Source organism: Phyllostomus hastatus, unplaced genomic scaffold (assembly GCF_019186645.2).
Source record: "Phyllostomus hastatus isolate PE091 unplaced genomic scaffold, TTU_PhHast_1.1 phas_contig_58, whole genome shotgun sequence".
In the NCBI taxonomy this organism is placed as follows: domain Eukaryota; kingdom Metazoa; phylum Chordata; class Mammalia; order Chiroptera; family Phyllostomidae; genus Phyllostomus; species Phyllostomus hastatus.
The window spans coordinates 27,286,392-27,302,171 of NW_025333916.1; the positions used below are offsets into that span (position 1 = coordinate 27,286,392).

General features: G+C 36.4%; 1 protein-coding gene across 8 annotated transcripts in view; it reads left to right on the forward strand.

Annotated features, from left to right (window-relative positions):
* CENPK (centromere protein K) overlaps positions 1-15,780 on the forward strand; it is a 38,745-nt gene that overhangs the window by 15,601 nt on the left and 7,364 nt on the right. For all 8 annotated transcript variants that reach the window (XM_045848109.1, XM_045848108.1, XM_045848110.1 and 5 more), the window contains 2 exons: positions 123-195; positions 4,284-4,330. In XM_045848109.1, coding sequence (XP_045704065.1) covers positions 123-195; positions 4,284-4,330 — 120 coding nt within the window. The remainder of the gene's footprint in view (positions 1-122; positions 196-4,283; positions 4,331-15,780) is intronic.

The window sequence follows — 15,780 nt, forward strand, 5'->3', positions numbered from 1 at the left end:
TATGTTAGCCATTTATGCTAAGACTTTGTATTAAAGTATAAATGTCTACATGTTCATTTATGAGTAACTATGAATATTCTACAAGAAATGATTTTGTTTTATTCTCTTGTTCTTTTTTATAGCTGTCATTATTAATTATGCAAATGAAATGTTTAACTGCTGAACTCAGTCAATGGCAGAAAGAAACTCCTGAAAGTAAGATTCTTATTTTTAGAAAAGTTGATATTTTCATAAACAAATTATAAGTTAATTTAATGATAGTAAGAAGAATTACAAGATCCATTTAGCCTTCTTTTTTTTAATCTTTTTTTTAAGATTTTATTTGTTTATTTTTAGAAAGAGGAAAGGAAGGAGCGGGGGAGAGAAACACTAATGTGTGGTTGCCTCTCGTGTGCCCCCAACTGGGAACCTGACCCACAATCCAAGCATGTGCCCTAGACTGGAAATCCAACCTATAACCCTTTGGTTCACAGTTCAGCGCTCAGTCCACTGAGCCACACCACCCAGGGCTGTAATTTGCTTCTTAATGAATGAAACTTACCTAGTGGAAAAGTATTTTAGAAACTGATTTATGTACAGGAAACACAGATTGTGTATTGTCTTTTGATTTGTCAAGCTAAGACCAACTGTATGTTTGCCTTTAGTTGAGAAATAGAAGATTGCTTAAAAATCTTGTTAAAACATCCAACGAGGAGATGTCTTTTTGTTATAAAAGCCTACATTTCTCTATGCTGTATATGCTTGTGTATAATATTCTGTATGTATTGCACCCTCTTTTTCTATATATGTCTCCCTTCCTCTTTCTGGTGATTCTATCTCCTTTCCTTTAGCTCCCCCCATTTTCCTTCTTAGTCTCCTCTGTAAGCTTAACATTCTCTATTCCAGTTTATGGGGGGGTTTCTCTTCATTCTCTTCCCAGACAATTTCATCTGCATTCTTGGTTGTAATTACTATATCCATGCCAAATGTCTACCATTGTTCCACATTCTCACCACCATATAGTAGTCTTTTTTATTTTAGCACTTTTGATAGGCATATATGCAATTGTGATTTTAATTTGCATAACTGTATATCCTTTTGCCTTCTGAGCATTATGTTGAGTATCTCAGAAGCTGCTCATACTCTGCCTTTCATATGTTGGTGTTCTCCAGAGGACTGTTGTCAGCTCTTATCACTTCTTATTCTAAATGCTATTCCAGCATTATATTTTCTGCTCCTGTTTTTATGTGTTATATCATATTAATGACGCCTATATAAGGTTACTAGGTCTGCTATCTCAAAGTACCATGGACTGGGTTTTGTTTCATTTTGTTTGTAAGTAGCAGAACTTTATTTCCTCACAGTTCTGTGGTCTAGAAGTCCAAGATCAAGGTGTTGTGTTCTTCTGTGGTCTCCCTTTTTGGGTTGCAGATTGCCATCTACAACATGGCCATCTGTCTGTGTATCCTAATCTTTTTATATATGACCTCATTTTAACCTAATTATCTTTTTAAGGACCCAATTACAAATATAGTCACATTCTGAGGTACTGGGGATTAGGACTTCAACATTTGAACTGGGAAGGGTAAGGGATAACACAATTTCCATAACAGTTTCCAAAACTAGATTCCCAAACCAGATTTCACTGTAATGTCACACTTATATCTCTTTCTAGCTTCTAGATATCTTTTCCAAAATATTTTGTAGTACCTTAGATTCATGAACTGGTCTTCATTCCCTGACCCATTGAATGGACTCTATTTGACCTGTCATAAATTTGAGTACTTCTGAATTCTTTTATATTTCACATAGAGCCAGTTGTAAAATATTGAACCCTATTTCTACAGATTTACTTTAGGCCTTCATTCCTAATCCATCAGTTTATTATAATACACTTTTTACTTCTCGGTTGAGTGTTTTTTAGTTAATTGTAGAAATTTTCAATTTAAAGGAAAGTTAAAGGTCTGACTTTATTCTTTTGCATGTGTATTACCTAGTTTTCCAATAGGATTTGTTAAGGAAACTCTCCCTGTCCTCATTATCATAGCACCCTCCTCAAAAACCTTTTGCCCATACAGTGAGGATTTGTTGCTCAGCACTCTGTTTTGCTCATTCTACTGGTCTCTGTGTCTTCTCCATGCCAGTAGCACTGTTTTGATTACTGTAGCTGTGTAGACGGAAATTAGGGCATGTGAAACCTCTAACTTTGTTCTTTTTGAAGATTGTTTTGGCTCTTTGAGATATTTCATGTGAACTTCAAGATGGACTTTTCTATTTCTATAAGGCAATTTACTGGGATTTTGATAGGGATTACATTAAACTGTTAAGTTGCTTTGGTTCATATTGACATCCTAGTAATATTATATATTCTAATCCATGAACATGGAATGTGTTTCTATTTCTTGGTGTCTTTAACTTCTTTTGGCAACGTTTTGTAGTTTTTAGCCCACAAGTTTTTTCCTTCACAGGTAAGTTTTTTTCCCAGGCATTTTATTCTTTTTGATGCTATGTATCGGGAAACTTTTTAATGTTTATTTTTCTTATTATCATCATCCCTGACATATATACTTGGTACTGATAACACTGAACACACAGGCTACCTTATTAGTTAAATACCCACCTAGCTAGTTTAATAGGCTGTCACACTGGAAGGACTTTAAAACTCTTTGTGCCCTGACTGGTGTGGCCCAGTGATGGGACATCATCCTGCAAACTGAAGGGTTCCCTGTCAGGACACAGGCCTGGGTGGCATGCCAGGTCCCTGGTTGGGGGCATGCAGGGAGGTGCACATCTATGTCTCTCTCCCTCTCTCTCTCCCTACCTTCCCCACTCTGTAAAAATAGATAAATAAGATCTTTAAAAATAATAAAATAAATAAAATATAGAAAATCTTTGTATTCTTAGAACCTGCCATGTTGTATTGGTTGAAATGATTGTTTGAATGGATATGGAAAAGCTACTCTTGGTTACACTAAGAGGGAGATTTTAAAACTTTATGTTCTTAGACTCCTCATTACATTTATTGAAATGATTTAGTACACCTGGTGGCTGCTTGTATCAGTCCTAATACAGGGCCTAGGAAGCACATATAGGAAACTCTTGACTATTTAGAAGACCCTCTAAGATAACAGATAACTTAGAAATTTTCAGTAGCATATCACTTGAGAAATTTTAAATAGCACTTTATTAAGAAAGGTATTTTTTTAAGTATAAAGGTTGAACTCTTCTAAGTATAAGGATTTAACTTTGCCAACAATTTAAATGAAATAATAGTTTATACTTATCAGACTGGCAAAAGTTTTAAACAAGTTTATAATATCATTTGCTGTTTTTTATTCATTGCTCATGGAACTTTTTAGAAAATAATGTGGCAAACTATATTAAAATTCAAAATACACTTTTTTGTGTATGTGAAATTCCATGTCTGGAAATCTATCCCACAGAAATGAAAATACCAATACAGAAAGACATAAATAAAAGAATGCTTATTGCATCATTTTTTTTTCATGGATAAAAACTAGGTGCAAAATTAATGCTCAGTTAATATCAAAATCACGCGATACATTATGTTATATTCACCCTATAGAATATTGTGCAACAATTTATTTATTAAGATTTTATTTAGTTACTTTTTTAGAGATAAGGGAAGGGAGGGAGAAAGGTAGAGAAACTTCGGTGTGCAAGAGGTATATTGATAGGTTGCCTCTCACACACCCCCAACCGGGGACCTGGCCTGCAACTTTGCCATGTGTCCTGACTGGGGTCAAACCCATGACATTTTAGTTCACAGGCTGGCACTCAACCCATTGAGCCATACCAGCCAGGGCTTGTGCAGCAATTTAAAATTATGAATCAGATTTACACTAGAGAAATGAGGGTTTTGTTGAGTGAAAGTAAGATAAGAATAATATATATGATATCCCATTCTTGTAAAACCAGCAATGACAAAATTAATAACCTTTGCATGTATGTATATAGATATATATGTAAACATATATGTATATATGAGTAAGATCATAGGACTACAGAAGGAACACATTAGAAATTATTACTTTTGAGTTCGAAGGATTAGGGAAACAAAATAAAGGCACTAAGAAACAAAATGCATATCCCATTTGTATAAAATATATGTTGGTTATATATTGTATATAAAGTTCCTATGTAAAAATAATTTCATAAACTGCACATATTTCAAACATTAAGTGGGAAGGGAAAAGGGTATCTGAGAAACCAAAAAGTCAAAATCTTGATTTTTGACTAAGTTAACTTAGCATATGTATAAGTTTGTTTTTTTGTTTCTGTAGTACTTCCACTGAATGAAGAATTTCTGGTATCATTAGGAAAAGAAGAGGTAAGTCTCTTAATGAATTTGTAGAACCTCGAATAATTTATAACTCTAAGTGTTTTATATAAGCTCATGGCATAAGAAGTGAGAGAAAACCACTTTAAAGCCATACAATTTTCTAATGTATGTTTCATTGTGTTCTATTGAACTGAATATTATTTAGACCTCTGATTTTTATCACCATTATTATTAATTATTTATTTATTTTTAGATAGGGGAAGGGAGGGAGAGAAACATCAATGTGTGGTTGCCTCTCGTGAGCCCCTAGTGAGGACCTGGCCCACAGCCCAGACATGCCCCCAGACTAGGAATCGAACCTGGGACCCTTTGATCCACAGACCTGCACTCAATCCACTGAGCCACACCAGCCAGGACGTTACTATTATTTTTTAATACTTTTTAAATGTTTGATATATAATGTCATACTAGATTCAGTATACAACCTGGTGACTAGACATTTGTACAACTTACAAAATTATCACCCCAGTGAGTCTAGTACCCATTTGGCATCATACATAGTTATCACAATAGTACGGACTGTATTTCCTATGCTGTACTTTCCATCACCATGATTATTTTGTAATTACCAATTTGTGCTTCTTAGTCCCTTTCCCTTTTCCACCCAGACCCCCAACCCACCTCACATCTGGCAACTGAAAAAATATTCTTTATATATATGAGTCTGTTTCTGTTTGGTTTATTTTCTTCTTTAGATTCTGCATGTGAGTGAAATCATGTAGTATGTTATCTCTGACTTGTGATTTCACTCAGGTCTAGACATGCTCTCACTAATGGGGTAATTTCATTTTTTTAGGGCCAACTAATACTCCATTGTATATGTGTACCACTTCTTTATTCATTTTTCTATTGATAGGCATTTAGGCTACTTCCATGACTTGGTTGTTGTAAATAATTTTGCAATGAACATACAAATGCATGTGTCTTTTCAAACTAGTGTTTTGTGTTTCTTTGGAGAAGGTCTTTGGACAAAGATCCTTCTTTGTCTCTTGTTACAGCCTTTGTATTAAAGTCTGTTTTGTCTGGTGTAAGTATTTCTATCCTAGTGTTGTTGTTTTTTCCATATTCCATGACGTTTCCATCCCTTTACTTTTAATCTTTGTGTGTCATGTGATCTGAAGTGAGTTTCTTGCTTTCATATCTATTTGGCCATCCTGTGTCTTGGTTGGAGTATGTAGTCCATTTGTATTTAAAGTAATTGTTAGCCCTGGCTGGCATAGCTCAGTGGATTGAGCGCAGGCTGGGAACCAAAGTGTCCCAGGTTCGATTCCCAGCCAGGGTACATTCCTGGTTTGCAGGCCATAACCCCCAATAACCGCACATTGATGTTTCTCTCTCTCTCTCTCTCTCTCTCTCTCTCTCTCTCTCTTCCTTCCCTCCCTAAAAATAAATAAAAATAAATAAAATCTATAAAAAATGCTTAAAAAATAAATAAAGTAATTATTGATAGATATACATTTATTGCCATTTTATTTTTCATATTTTTATTTTTATTTCTTCTTTAAAAAGACCCTTTAACATTTCTTGTAATACTGGTTAGGTGATAATGAACTCTTTTAGATTTTTCTTGCCAGGGAATCTCCTTATATGTTCTTCCATTTTAAATGGTAGCCTTGCTCAGCAGAAAAATCTTGGTTATAGGTCCTTGCTTTTCATCATTTTGAATATTTTATGCCACTCCATTCTGGCCTGCAAAATTTCTATTGAGAAATCAGTCTTATGGGAGCTCCCTTTGTAGGTAACTATCTGCTTTTCTCTTGATGCTTTTAAAATTCTCTCCTTGTTTTTAACCTGTAGCTTTTTTGTGATGTTGTATCTTAGTGTGACCTGTTTGGGTTCATGTCATTAAGGACTCTCTGTGCTACATAGACTTGTTTGTCTATTTCCTTCATCAATTTAAGAATGTTTCAGTCATTATTTTTTCAAATAGGTTTTTGATTCCTTGCTTTTTTTCTTCTCCTTTCAGCATTCACATGATATGAATGTCAGTATGCTTGATGTTTTCCCAGCAGCCCCTTAAATAATTTTTTAAAATTCATTTTTCTTTTCCTGTTGTGATTGTGTGTTTTCTGCTACCTTATCTTCCATATCACTGATTTGATCCTTTGATTCATCTAATCTACTGTTGATTCCTTCTAGTGTATTCTTCCTTTCAGTTATTGCAGTCCTCATTTCCGACTAGTTCTGTATGTTTCCTCCTTTTTTATTTTTTAAATTTAATTAATTAATTTATTTAAGATTATTTATTTATTTATTTAGAGAGGGAGGGGAGAGAGAAAGAGATGGAGAGAAACATCAGTGTGCGGTTGCCTCTCACATGGCCCCCACTGGTGACCTGACCTGCAACCCAGGCATGTGCCCTGACTGGGAATCGAACCAGCAACCCTTTGGCTTACAGCCTGAGCTCCATCCACTGAGCTACACCAACCAGGACATTTTCTCCTTTTTTATGTTTCCTATCACTTTTTTGAAGTTCTCACTGAGTTGATCTATTCTTCCCCTAAATTGATTGAACATCCTTATAACCAGTATTTTGAACTCTGCATCTAGTAGATTGCTTGAGGTCTCCATTTTGTTTAGTTCTTTTTCTTGGATTTTGTCCTGTCCTTTCATTTGGGATATGATTCTTTGTCGCCTCATACTGGCTGCTTTGGTGTATTTCTATGTATTAGGTAGACCTGCTATGTCTCCTGGGCTTGGTAGAGTGGCCTTGAATAGTAGCAGGTGCCCTGTGGGACTCAGTGGTGTAGCCTTCCCTTCTCCCAAGAAGGGCACTCCAGGTACACCCACCATTTGGATTATGTGCACCCTTCTGTTGTAGTTCAGCTTTAATTGCTATATGCATATCAGTGGAATGGACTGAGCATCCCCGCACCACCCCAGCCAATGGGTGCAACAACCATCCATAACTACAGCAGGGAAGCTACTGGTCAAGGGCCAACCCCATAGAGCAAGACTTGCTTCAGCAGGGCTTTGCCATTTGCCAAGTCCATCCCTTGAATTTGTTGCTTATGGAGGAGGTTGGGTATTGCTCTGGCTTGGTCTGAAGCAGTGCACTCAGGGGAGGTTTAGGCCAAGGCGAGCTGCTTCCTGTGCCCTGCCCAGGGCCACCAGACATGACTTACAAAGCAATCTGCAGATGAGTACCACTTGAACTGTGCTGGGAGGGGCCCAGGACAGGCTAAGCTGAGAACTGAGATTGGCTGCAGCTAGTGTCAGCCTTGGGGTTGCTTGCAAAGTAGTACAGGGGTACACAGAGGCCAGATACTACTTGTTAGGGGTTTGTGGATATTAGAGAGACTTGAGGAGAGTCTGCAGCATGAGCCTAGACAGGCCATTTGTATGGAAATGCCACTGGAAGCAGCTTGGGTGGATCCAAAAGTTTGATAGGATAGGGTGAACAGTTTTAGCCAGGGTGATGGAATCTCAGATATATACTGCTGGAATTAATGCCACTTGATCATGATGTGTTATTTTTTAATATATTGTTCTACTCAATTTGCTAATATTCTGTTTAGGATTTTTGCATCTGTATTCATCGGAGATATTGGTCTACATTGTGTGTGTGTGTGTGTGTGTGTGTGTGTGTGTGTGTGTGTTATCCTTGCCAGATTTTGGTATCAGGGTTTTATTGGCCTCATAAAATGTGTCAGGAAGTGTTTCTCCTTTTTCAAATTTGGAATCGTTTGAGAAGGATAGATATTAAATCTTCTTTGAATGTTTGTTAGAATTTACTACAGAAGTCATCTGGTCCTGGACTTACTTCTTGAGAGGTTTTTAATGGTTGTTTCAATTTCTTGTTGATCAGTGACTTTTGATTTTGCAGTTCTTTATGATACAGTCTAGGAGGGTTATATATTCCTAGGAACTTATCCATTCCTTCTAGGTTATTGAATTTGGTGACATATAGGCTTTCATGGTATTCTGGTAGGATCCTTTGTATTTATGTGATGTCTGTGGTAATTTCTCTTTCATTTCTGAATTTGTTTATTTGCATCTTTACTTTCTTTTTTCCTTAGTCTAGTCAGAGGTTTGTCAAGTTTATTAATTTTTCATTGAACCAACTCTGTTGTGTTAATTATTTATATAATCTTTTTCTTATTTAATTCTGTTTATTATTTCTTTCTGCTGACTTTGGGCTGCTTTTGTTCTTTTTCTAGTTCTTTAAGGTGTAATGTTAGGTTTTATACTTAGGATTTTTCTTGTTTCTTAAGATAGGCATATAATTATATAAACTTCCCTCTTATTACTGCCTCCACTGCATCCCAAACGTTTTAATATGTTGTATTGTCACTCTCATATGTCTCTTTTGATTTCACCTTTTCTTTCTTTTTTGACACAGTCATTTTTTAGTAGCATGTTTAATATCCACATATTTGTGTGTTTTTTTCCCCCACTTCCTTTCTGAAGTTGATTTCTAATTTCACAGCATTGGAGTTGGAGAATATGCTTGCTTTGATACCATTCTTAAATTTGTTGAGGCTTATTTTGTGTTCCTACATATGGTCCATCCTTGAGATTGTTCCATGTGCACTAGAAAAGAAAGTACAATCTGGTGTTCTAGGATGGAGGGTTCTGTAAATGTCAGTTATGTACCTTTTCTGTTTGGATGATCTTTATATAGCTGTCAATGGCGTATGTAGATCCCCCTACTATGATTGTGTTTTGTTTCGTTTTGTTTTATTTTTCAGTTTCTCCCTTTTGTTCTGTTAGTAGTTGCTTTATATATTTCAGTACTCCCCAACTGGGTGCATGTATATTGAGAAATGTTATGGCTTCCTGATGTACTGTCTCCTGTATCATTTTAAAACGTCCATCCTTATCTCGTTACCTTTTGTATCTTGAAATCTATTTTGTTAGAAGTATGGCTATACCTGCTTTTCTGTTGATGCCATTTGCTTGGAGAATCATTTTATGCCTTTTCACTTTGAGTCTAACTTTGTCTTTGTAGCTCAGATGAGTCTCCTGAAGACAGCATATGGTTAGCTTTTGGTTTCAGTCTGCCACTCTCTGCCTTTTTATTGGTGAATTCAGTCGATTAACATTCAGGGTAATTATTGGTGTATAAGAATTTTCTGCAGCCATTTTTCTGGTTCTTTTCCTTTGTGTTTCTATTGGTTTTTGTTTGGTAGTATCCATACTTCTTTCCTCTGTTTCCTCTTTTTTAAAACTATATGTCTTGATACGGGTTTTTTTGTGTATGGTTACCACTAGGTTAAAAAGAAAGTTTCATATATATGGTAGTCCTTTTTCTCCTGAGTGCATCTAATCTTCACTCCTCTTTGCAAATTCAGACCTTTACCTACTCCCCTTTTATGTTTTTGCAAATTATCCCTATTTATGCTGTGAGTTTATTTCTGAATTTCAGCTATTATCTTCTCCCTGCTGCCCCCCCCCCCTTTTTTTAAAGATTTAATTTATTTTCATCCTTGGCTGGTGTGGCTCAGTGGATTGAGCCCTGGCCTGCAAACCAAAAGGACACTGGTTCAGTTCCTGGTCAGGGCACATTCCTGGGTTGTGGGACCTGTGATTGATATTTCTCTCCCTCTCTTTCTCCCTCCTTTCCCATCTTCCTAAATAAATAAATACATACATAAAATCTTAAAAAGAAGATTTTTATTTATAAATAAATAAACAGATTTTTGTTTTTCTAGAGAGATGGGAAGGGAGAGGGAGAGAAACATCAGTGTGTGAGAGATACATTGATTGGTTGCCTCTTCCATGCCGCCAACTGGGGACCTGGCCTGCAACCCAGGCAGGTGCATGTGCCCTGGCCGGGAATTGAACCAGCGACCTTTTGGTTTGTAGGCTGGCACTTAATCCAATGAGCCATATCAGCCAGAGCAGTCTCCTTCCTCTTTTTAAAATATTATTACCTCCTTTAACCTGTATGTGATGCTTATGTGTATAGTACTCTATTCTAAAAAAGGATTGTAGTATCTTGCCTCTGTCTGCCTATTTGTGATCTTACTCATAGCTTTGTGACCTATTGTTCTTTGTTTCAGGTAGAGTAACAACCCCCTTGGGTATTTCTACATGGAGATCTTATGGCAGTAAATTCTTCAGCTTCTGTATATCTAGGAAAGCCTTTTTCTCCTTCATATCTAAAAGATAAATTTGCTGGATTTATTATTCTCGGCTGGTAATTTCTCTCTTTCAGAAGTTTGAATATTTGGTTCTAGTCTCTCCTAGTGTGTAGGATTTCAGCTGAAATATCTGTTGATAATCTAATGGGCTTTCCTTTATAGGTTGCTATCTTATTGTTCCTGACTGTCTTGACAATTCTTTCTTTGTTATTAATTTTTAATGGTTTAATACAAAGTGCTTTGGAAAAGGCCTTTTTGGATTGAGATAATTATATGTTCTGTTTGCTTCTTGGATTTGAGCACCTAGCTCTTCCCATAAGTTTGGGAACTTCTTGTCAACTGTGTGTTAAATAGGCTCTCCGTTCCCTTTTCCCTCTCCTCCCCCTGGTATGCCTGTTATTCTTATATTGCTCTTTCTGATGGAGTCAGATAGTTCTTACAGAGTACTTTTATTTTTGTTTTTATGCTCAAGTCTCTCCCTTTTCTCCTCTGCGTCATTTCTGTTTTCAGTATCACTAATTTTCTCCATCTGGTCAGCTCTATTCCTATGCTCACTAGTTCATTCATAATGTCTTTAATTGAGTTCTTCATCTCTAGAATTTCTGTTTGGTTCTTTTGTAAAGTTTCATTCTCTTTGTAAAATACTCATTTTGTTTATTGATTTTATTTTATTAAACTGCCTATCTGTGTTTTCTTGTAACTCACTGAGTTTTTCAGAACTGCTGTCTCAAATTTCCTGTTATTTAAATTACATAGTTCGGTGTCTTTAAGTTTTTTTCCTTTAATCCTCACCTGAGGAGGTTTTTCATTGATTTTAGAGAGGGAGAGGAAGGAAGAGAGAGGGAGGGAGAGAGAGATAAGATAGAAACATCAATTGTTTGCCTCCATATGTTCTGTTACCAGGGATGGAACTGGTAACCCAGACATGTGCCCTGATTGGGATCCAACCGCAACATTTTGGTGTACAGGACAGTGCTGCAAACAACTGAGCCACCTGGCCAGGGCCCATATCTATTTTCTGGAGACTTGTCATTTTATTTTTGAGCTGCCCTCTTGCCTTGGTTATTCATGGTATTTGCTGGATTCCTTCACTGTCCAGGCATCTATATGATTGTCACTTTTCTAGCAAATTGATAAGAAGTCTTTCTATTGTTTTCTAATAGATGGCACTGAAGCACAAATTTTTTTAGTTCTCTTATTCTGTTCTCACTTTTGAGATCTCTGTGGGGTGGTGGAAATGTCCTGTGTTCCCTGGGAACGTGGACATCTCCCCTATGTTCAGGTTCCCTCTGTCTCAGTGGCCTAACCTCACAAGGGAACGTGGTGAACAATGGGGTTGTGAATCTGTGAAATCCTAGTGCTATCCCCTGCAGCCAGGTGCAGCCACCATGTTTGTGGGTGGGCCAAGGTAGGGGAAGCTGGCCTCTGTTTTTGTTGCTTTGTTCTCCCAGTAATGGTGACTGGAGACTTCAGCTTCCCTTCTGTGTCTCCACCCAACCCTGGGATTAGTTGGCAGAGTGTGCCTGTCACTCAGGGAAAAAATGTTTCGGTAGTACCAGTTTTCAGGTTTGCAGATAATTGGCTCTGCAACCCAACACTCACTGCTAGCTTTGGGAGGGTGTGGAGAGGCAGCCACGCTCCATCTCTTTGTTTCTCTGTCTGGAATGCCAGTGGCCTCACCTGTGTGCTGCGTCCCTGCCCAGATCACTGGGTTCTCTGTTCCTCCTGGCTGAAGGAAACCTGATTCCTCACCGCTTAGGCCGAGACCCACCGTGAGATCCAGGCTGCGTTCCTGACACCATCTTACCCTTCCCCCTTTTCACCTCCCCGGTTTGCTTCCACTTGCCCACCTTCAGTTGTTTCAGTGTACGAATCTCTCAGACATGTTTGTACATTGAGCATGGAATCCTTTGTTGAATTATAGCTGTTCAAATTGTTGATACTTCCAGGGAAAAGACCATGGGACCTCTAAGGATGCCATTCCTCTGATCACAAATCCCACTTCTGATACCAGATGTGTCAGGGTTTTCCTTAAGACAACTCTCAGGTTCTGTGATTTACTAGATAGGCCCACAGGACTCAGGGGAGCTGTTATACTGTTATACTCGTGGTCTTGGTTTATTATATAGTGAGAGGACACAGGTTAAAATGAGCAAAGGGAAAAGGCATATGGGACAAGCTTATAGCAGTCCTTTCCCAGTGGCTGTGTTTAATTCTCTCTGCGACTGTGTGTGACAGCATGGGCAAAGTGTGGTCAAATAGGGAAGTTCATTTGAGCCTGCTGTCCGTGGATTTTATCAGGAATAAGTCACTATGCACACAGGGCCTCTTTGAACAACTTCAGCTACTCATAATCCAGGCCCCAGAGCAAAAATATACTCACTAGGAATCACAGAGTTAGAATAAACTCTCTAATCAATACACTACCAACTGGCCCAAGGCTCCAGGCACATACAGACATTCATTATGCAGAATTTTCCAAGGTCTCATAGCTTTTCTTCCAGGAATCCACCAGGAGCCAGTCCTGAAGAAGGGCCTTTCTTGGTAATGTGCGCAGTTTGTGTGACCTTGGCCTGCTGAGTTAACCTTCTCCTTAACCTTTGTCTTTTTATTCTCTTAACAGTGTCTTTTGAAGAACATAAACTCCTAATTTGATTAATTCTATTTTATCAAGTTGTCTTTTAAAGTTTTTGCACAAATATGGGAAATATTTGTCCAACTTGAAGGCCACAAAGTTTTTCTTGCATTTCTTTTAGAAATTTTTAGTGTTAGATTTTACACATAGATCTATGATCCATTTTTGCAGTAATTGTGAAATGAGTTATTAATAAAGATTCCTTTTTTTGCATGTAGTTACAAAATGTTACAACACAAGTTGTTGAAAGAACTATCGTTCTGTTTTGGATTTCCTTGCACATTTCCTGAAAATTAGTTGACTATATGTATATGGGTGGATCTGTTTCTAGACTCTTCATTTGTTCTCCATTCTGTGCTTTGGCTATTTCACTTCCTTGGTTTTGTGTTTCAATCTTAGTTCAATACCATATTGTTTTATTTACTGAAGCTTTATAATCTTGAAATTAAATAGTATGAGTTATTTAACTTTGTTCTTTACTAAAATTGTTTTATATTTTCATATAAATTAAATTTGGCTTGTCATTCTGTGCTATAAAAAAGCTTACTAGAATATTATTGAGATTGTCCTGAATCTCTAGTTCAGAGCTGATGTCTTTAACATAGTGAGTCTCAGTTCAGATCTATGAACACTGCATGATCTCTGTGTTGATTTAGGTCTTTATTTGGTATTTTAAAAACTTATCTCACCAGTATTTTGTACTTCACTATATCAGCACACTAAAAAAGAAAAAAAACTTGATCATTTCAATGAATTCAGAAAGAAAAAGTGACAAAATTTAACATTAATTCACAGTTTTTCTTAAAAAGAATTATACTCAGAGAGAGGAGGAAGAAGAGAGAGAGAAACATCAATTTTGTTGTTCCACTTAGTTATGTACTCATTGATAGATTCTTGTATGTGCCCAGACTGGGGATCAAATCTGCAACCTTGGCATATCCAGATAACACTCTAACCAATTGAGGTATGCAGCCAGGGCTAATTCATGATTTTAAAAAGGAGTTTGTAAGTTGTAATTGACATGTGGAAGTCTTTTATATATTTTGTCATATCATTTCTTTTGTATTTCATTATTTTTGATGCTATTAAAATAACATTCTTTTTTAAAATTTTCACTTTCCAATTATTTATTCCTGGTACATACAAATGTAATTAATAGCTATTGATCTTGCAACTAGGGAACATGATAAACTCCTTTATTCTAGTAGCTTTTTTCTATATTTTGTTTGATTTTCTTTGTAGTTAGTCATGTTATCTGACAGCAAAGGCAGTTATACTTATTCATTTCTATCTGGATATATTTTATATCTTTTTCTCAACTTACTGTACTGTCTTGGAGCATTTAGTAATATATTGAATAACAGCGGTGAGAATCAACATTTTTGCTTTGCTCCTGATCTGAGCAGATAGCATTCACTCTGTTAGCACTAGGTTTTTCATTGATACCCTTAATTAAGTTGAGGAAATTACCTTCTGTTACAGTTTATGAAGTCTTTTTGTTTTAATCATAAATTGACACTGAGTTTTGTGACACTCTTTCTGAATGTATTAAGAACAATTTAATTTTTTTTGTTTTGTTGATAGACAAATTACATTGATTTTTAAAAATTGATTTTGGTTGTTTAACTGTACAGCCCTGGAATAAATTCCACTTTGTTGTAACATAGTAGTCTTTTTTTATTCATTGAAATATTTAATTTGTTAAAATTTTATTAAGATTTTTGCATCTGTGTCATGAGAGATATTGGTCTGTGGTTTTCTTTTCTCTTGACATCTGTGTCAGGGCAATACCAGCTTCGTAGAAATTGAGAAGTGTTCTCTGTCATAGAGTTTTTATGGAATTAGTATTATTCCTTGGATGTTTGTTGGAATTTTAGGTGGTCGTCTGGGCCTGGAGTTTTCTTTGTGTGAAAAATTTTAACTACAAATTCAGTTTCTTTACTGCTAGTCAGGTCTTCTCTGAATGAGCTTTGGTAGTTCACATCTCCAAAGAGTTTGTGGCATCTAATTTGTCAAATTTATTGACATAAACTATTCATACTGATATTACTATATCACTATATACTTGATTTTTCTTTCCCATTTGTCCTACCTTTTTTCTGTTACTGCTTTCTTCTCTTCCCACTTTCATGGATTCTGTATATTAAAAAATAAACCCATTTTATTCACACTGTTGGCTTATTAGCTATATCTCTTCATTTTTTGTGTGATTGCTCTAGCATTTATGATATATATTTTTATATTGTCACTGATTTACACTTAGAAAAAGCTAATGGTAACCCTTGACGTTGGGAGAATTAAACACTAGCTAATGTGTTTCAGAAACAAAAGGATAATAGAAAAAGTCCAGAATTCATTGTAATTTCCTATTGCCACACTGTCATATCTGATTTCTTCAAATTGTCAAGCATACTCCAACCTCAAGGACTATGTGATTAAAATTCTTTCTGTCTCTGGAACATTGTTCTACTAGATAAGTGACGTGGCTTCTCTGTTATGTTCTTTCTCTGCTGCCAAACTGTTAACCTGATCGAGAGGTCTTTCCATGTCATACTGCCTACCATGCATATTATACCTGTTCTTTCTTTCTGTATTCTTAGTTTGACTTTTTTTTTTGTTTTTTGTCGTGGAGCTTATTATTCCCTGGAATTATATATTTGTTTGTCTGGAGTCCCCTCTTTGTTCGAGTCGCTTTTGTATCCCTGACTCCTTCATCA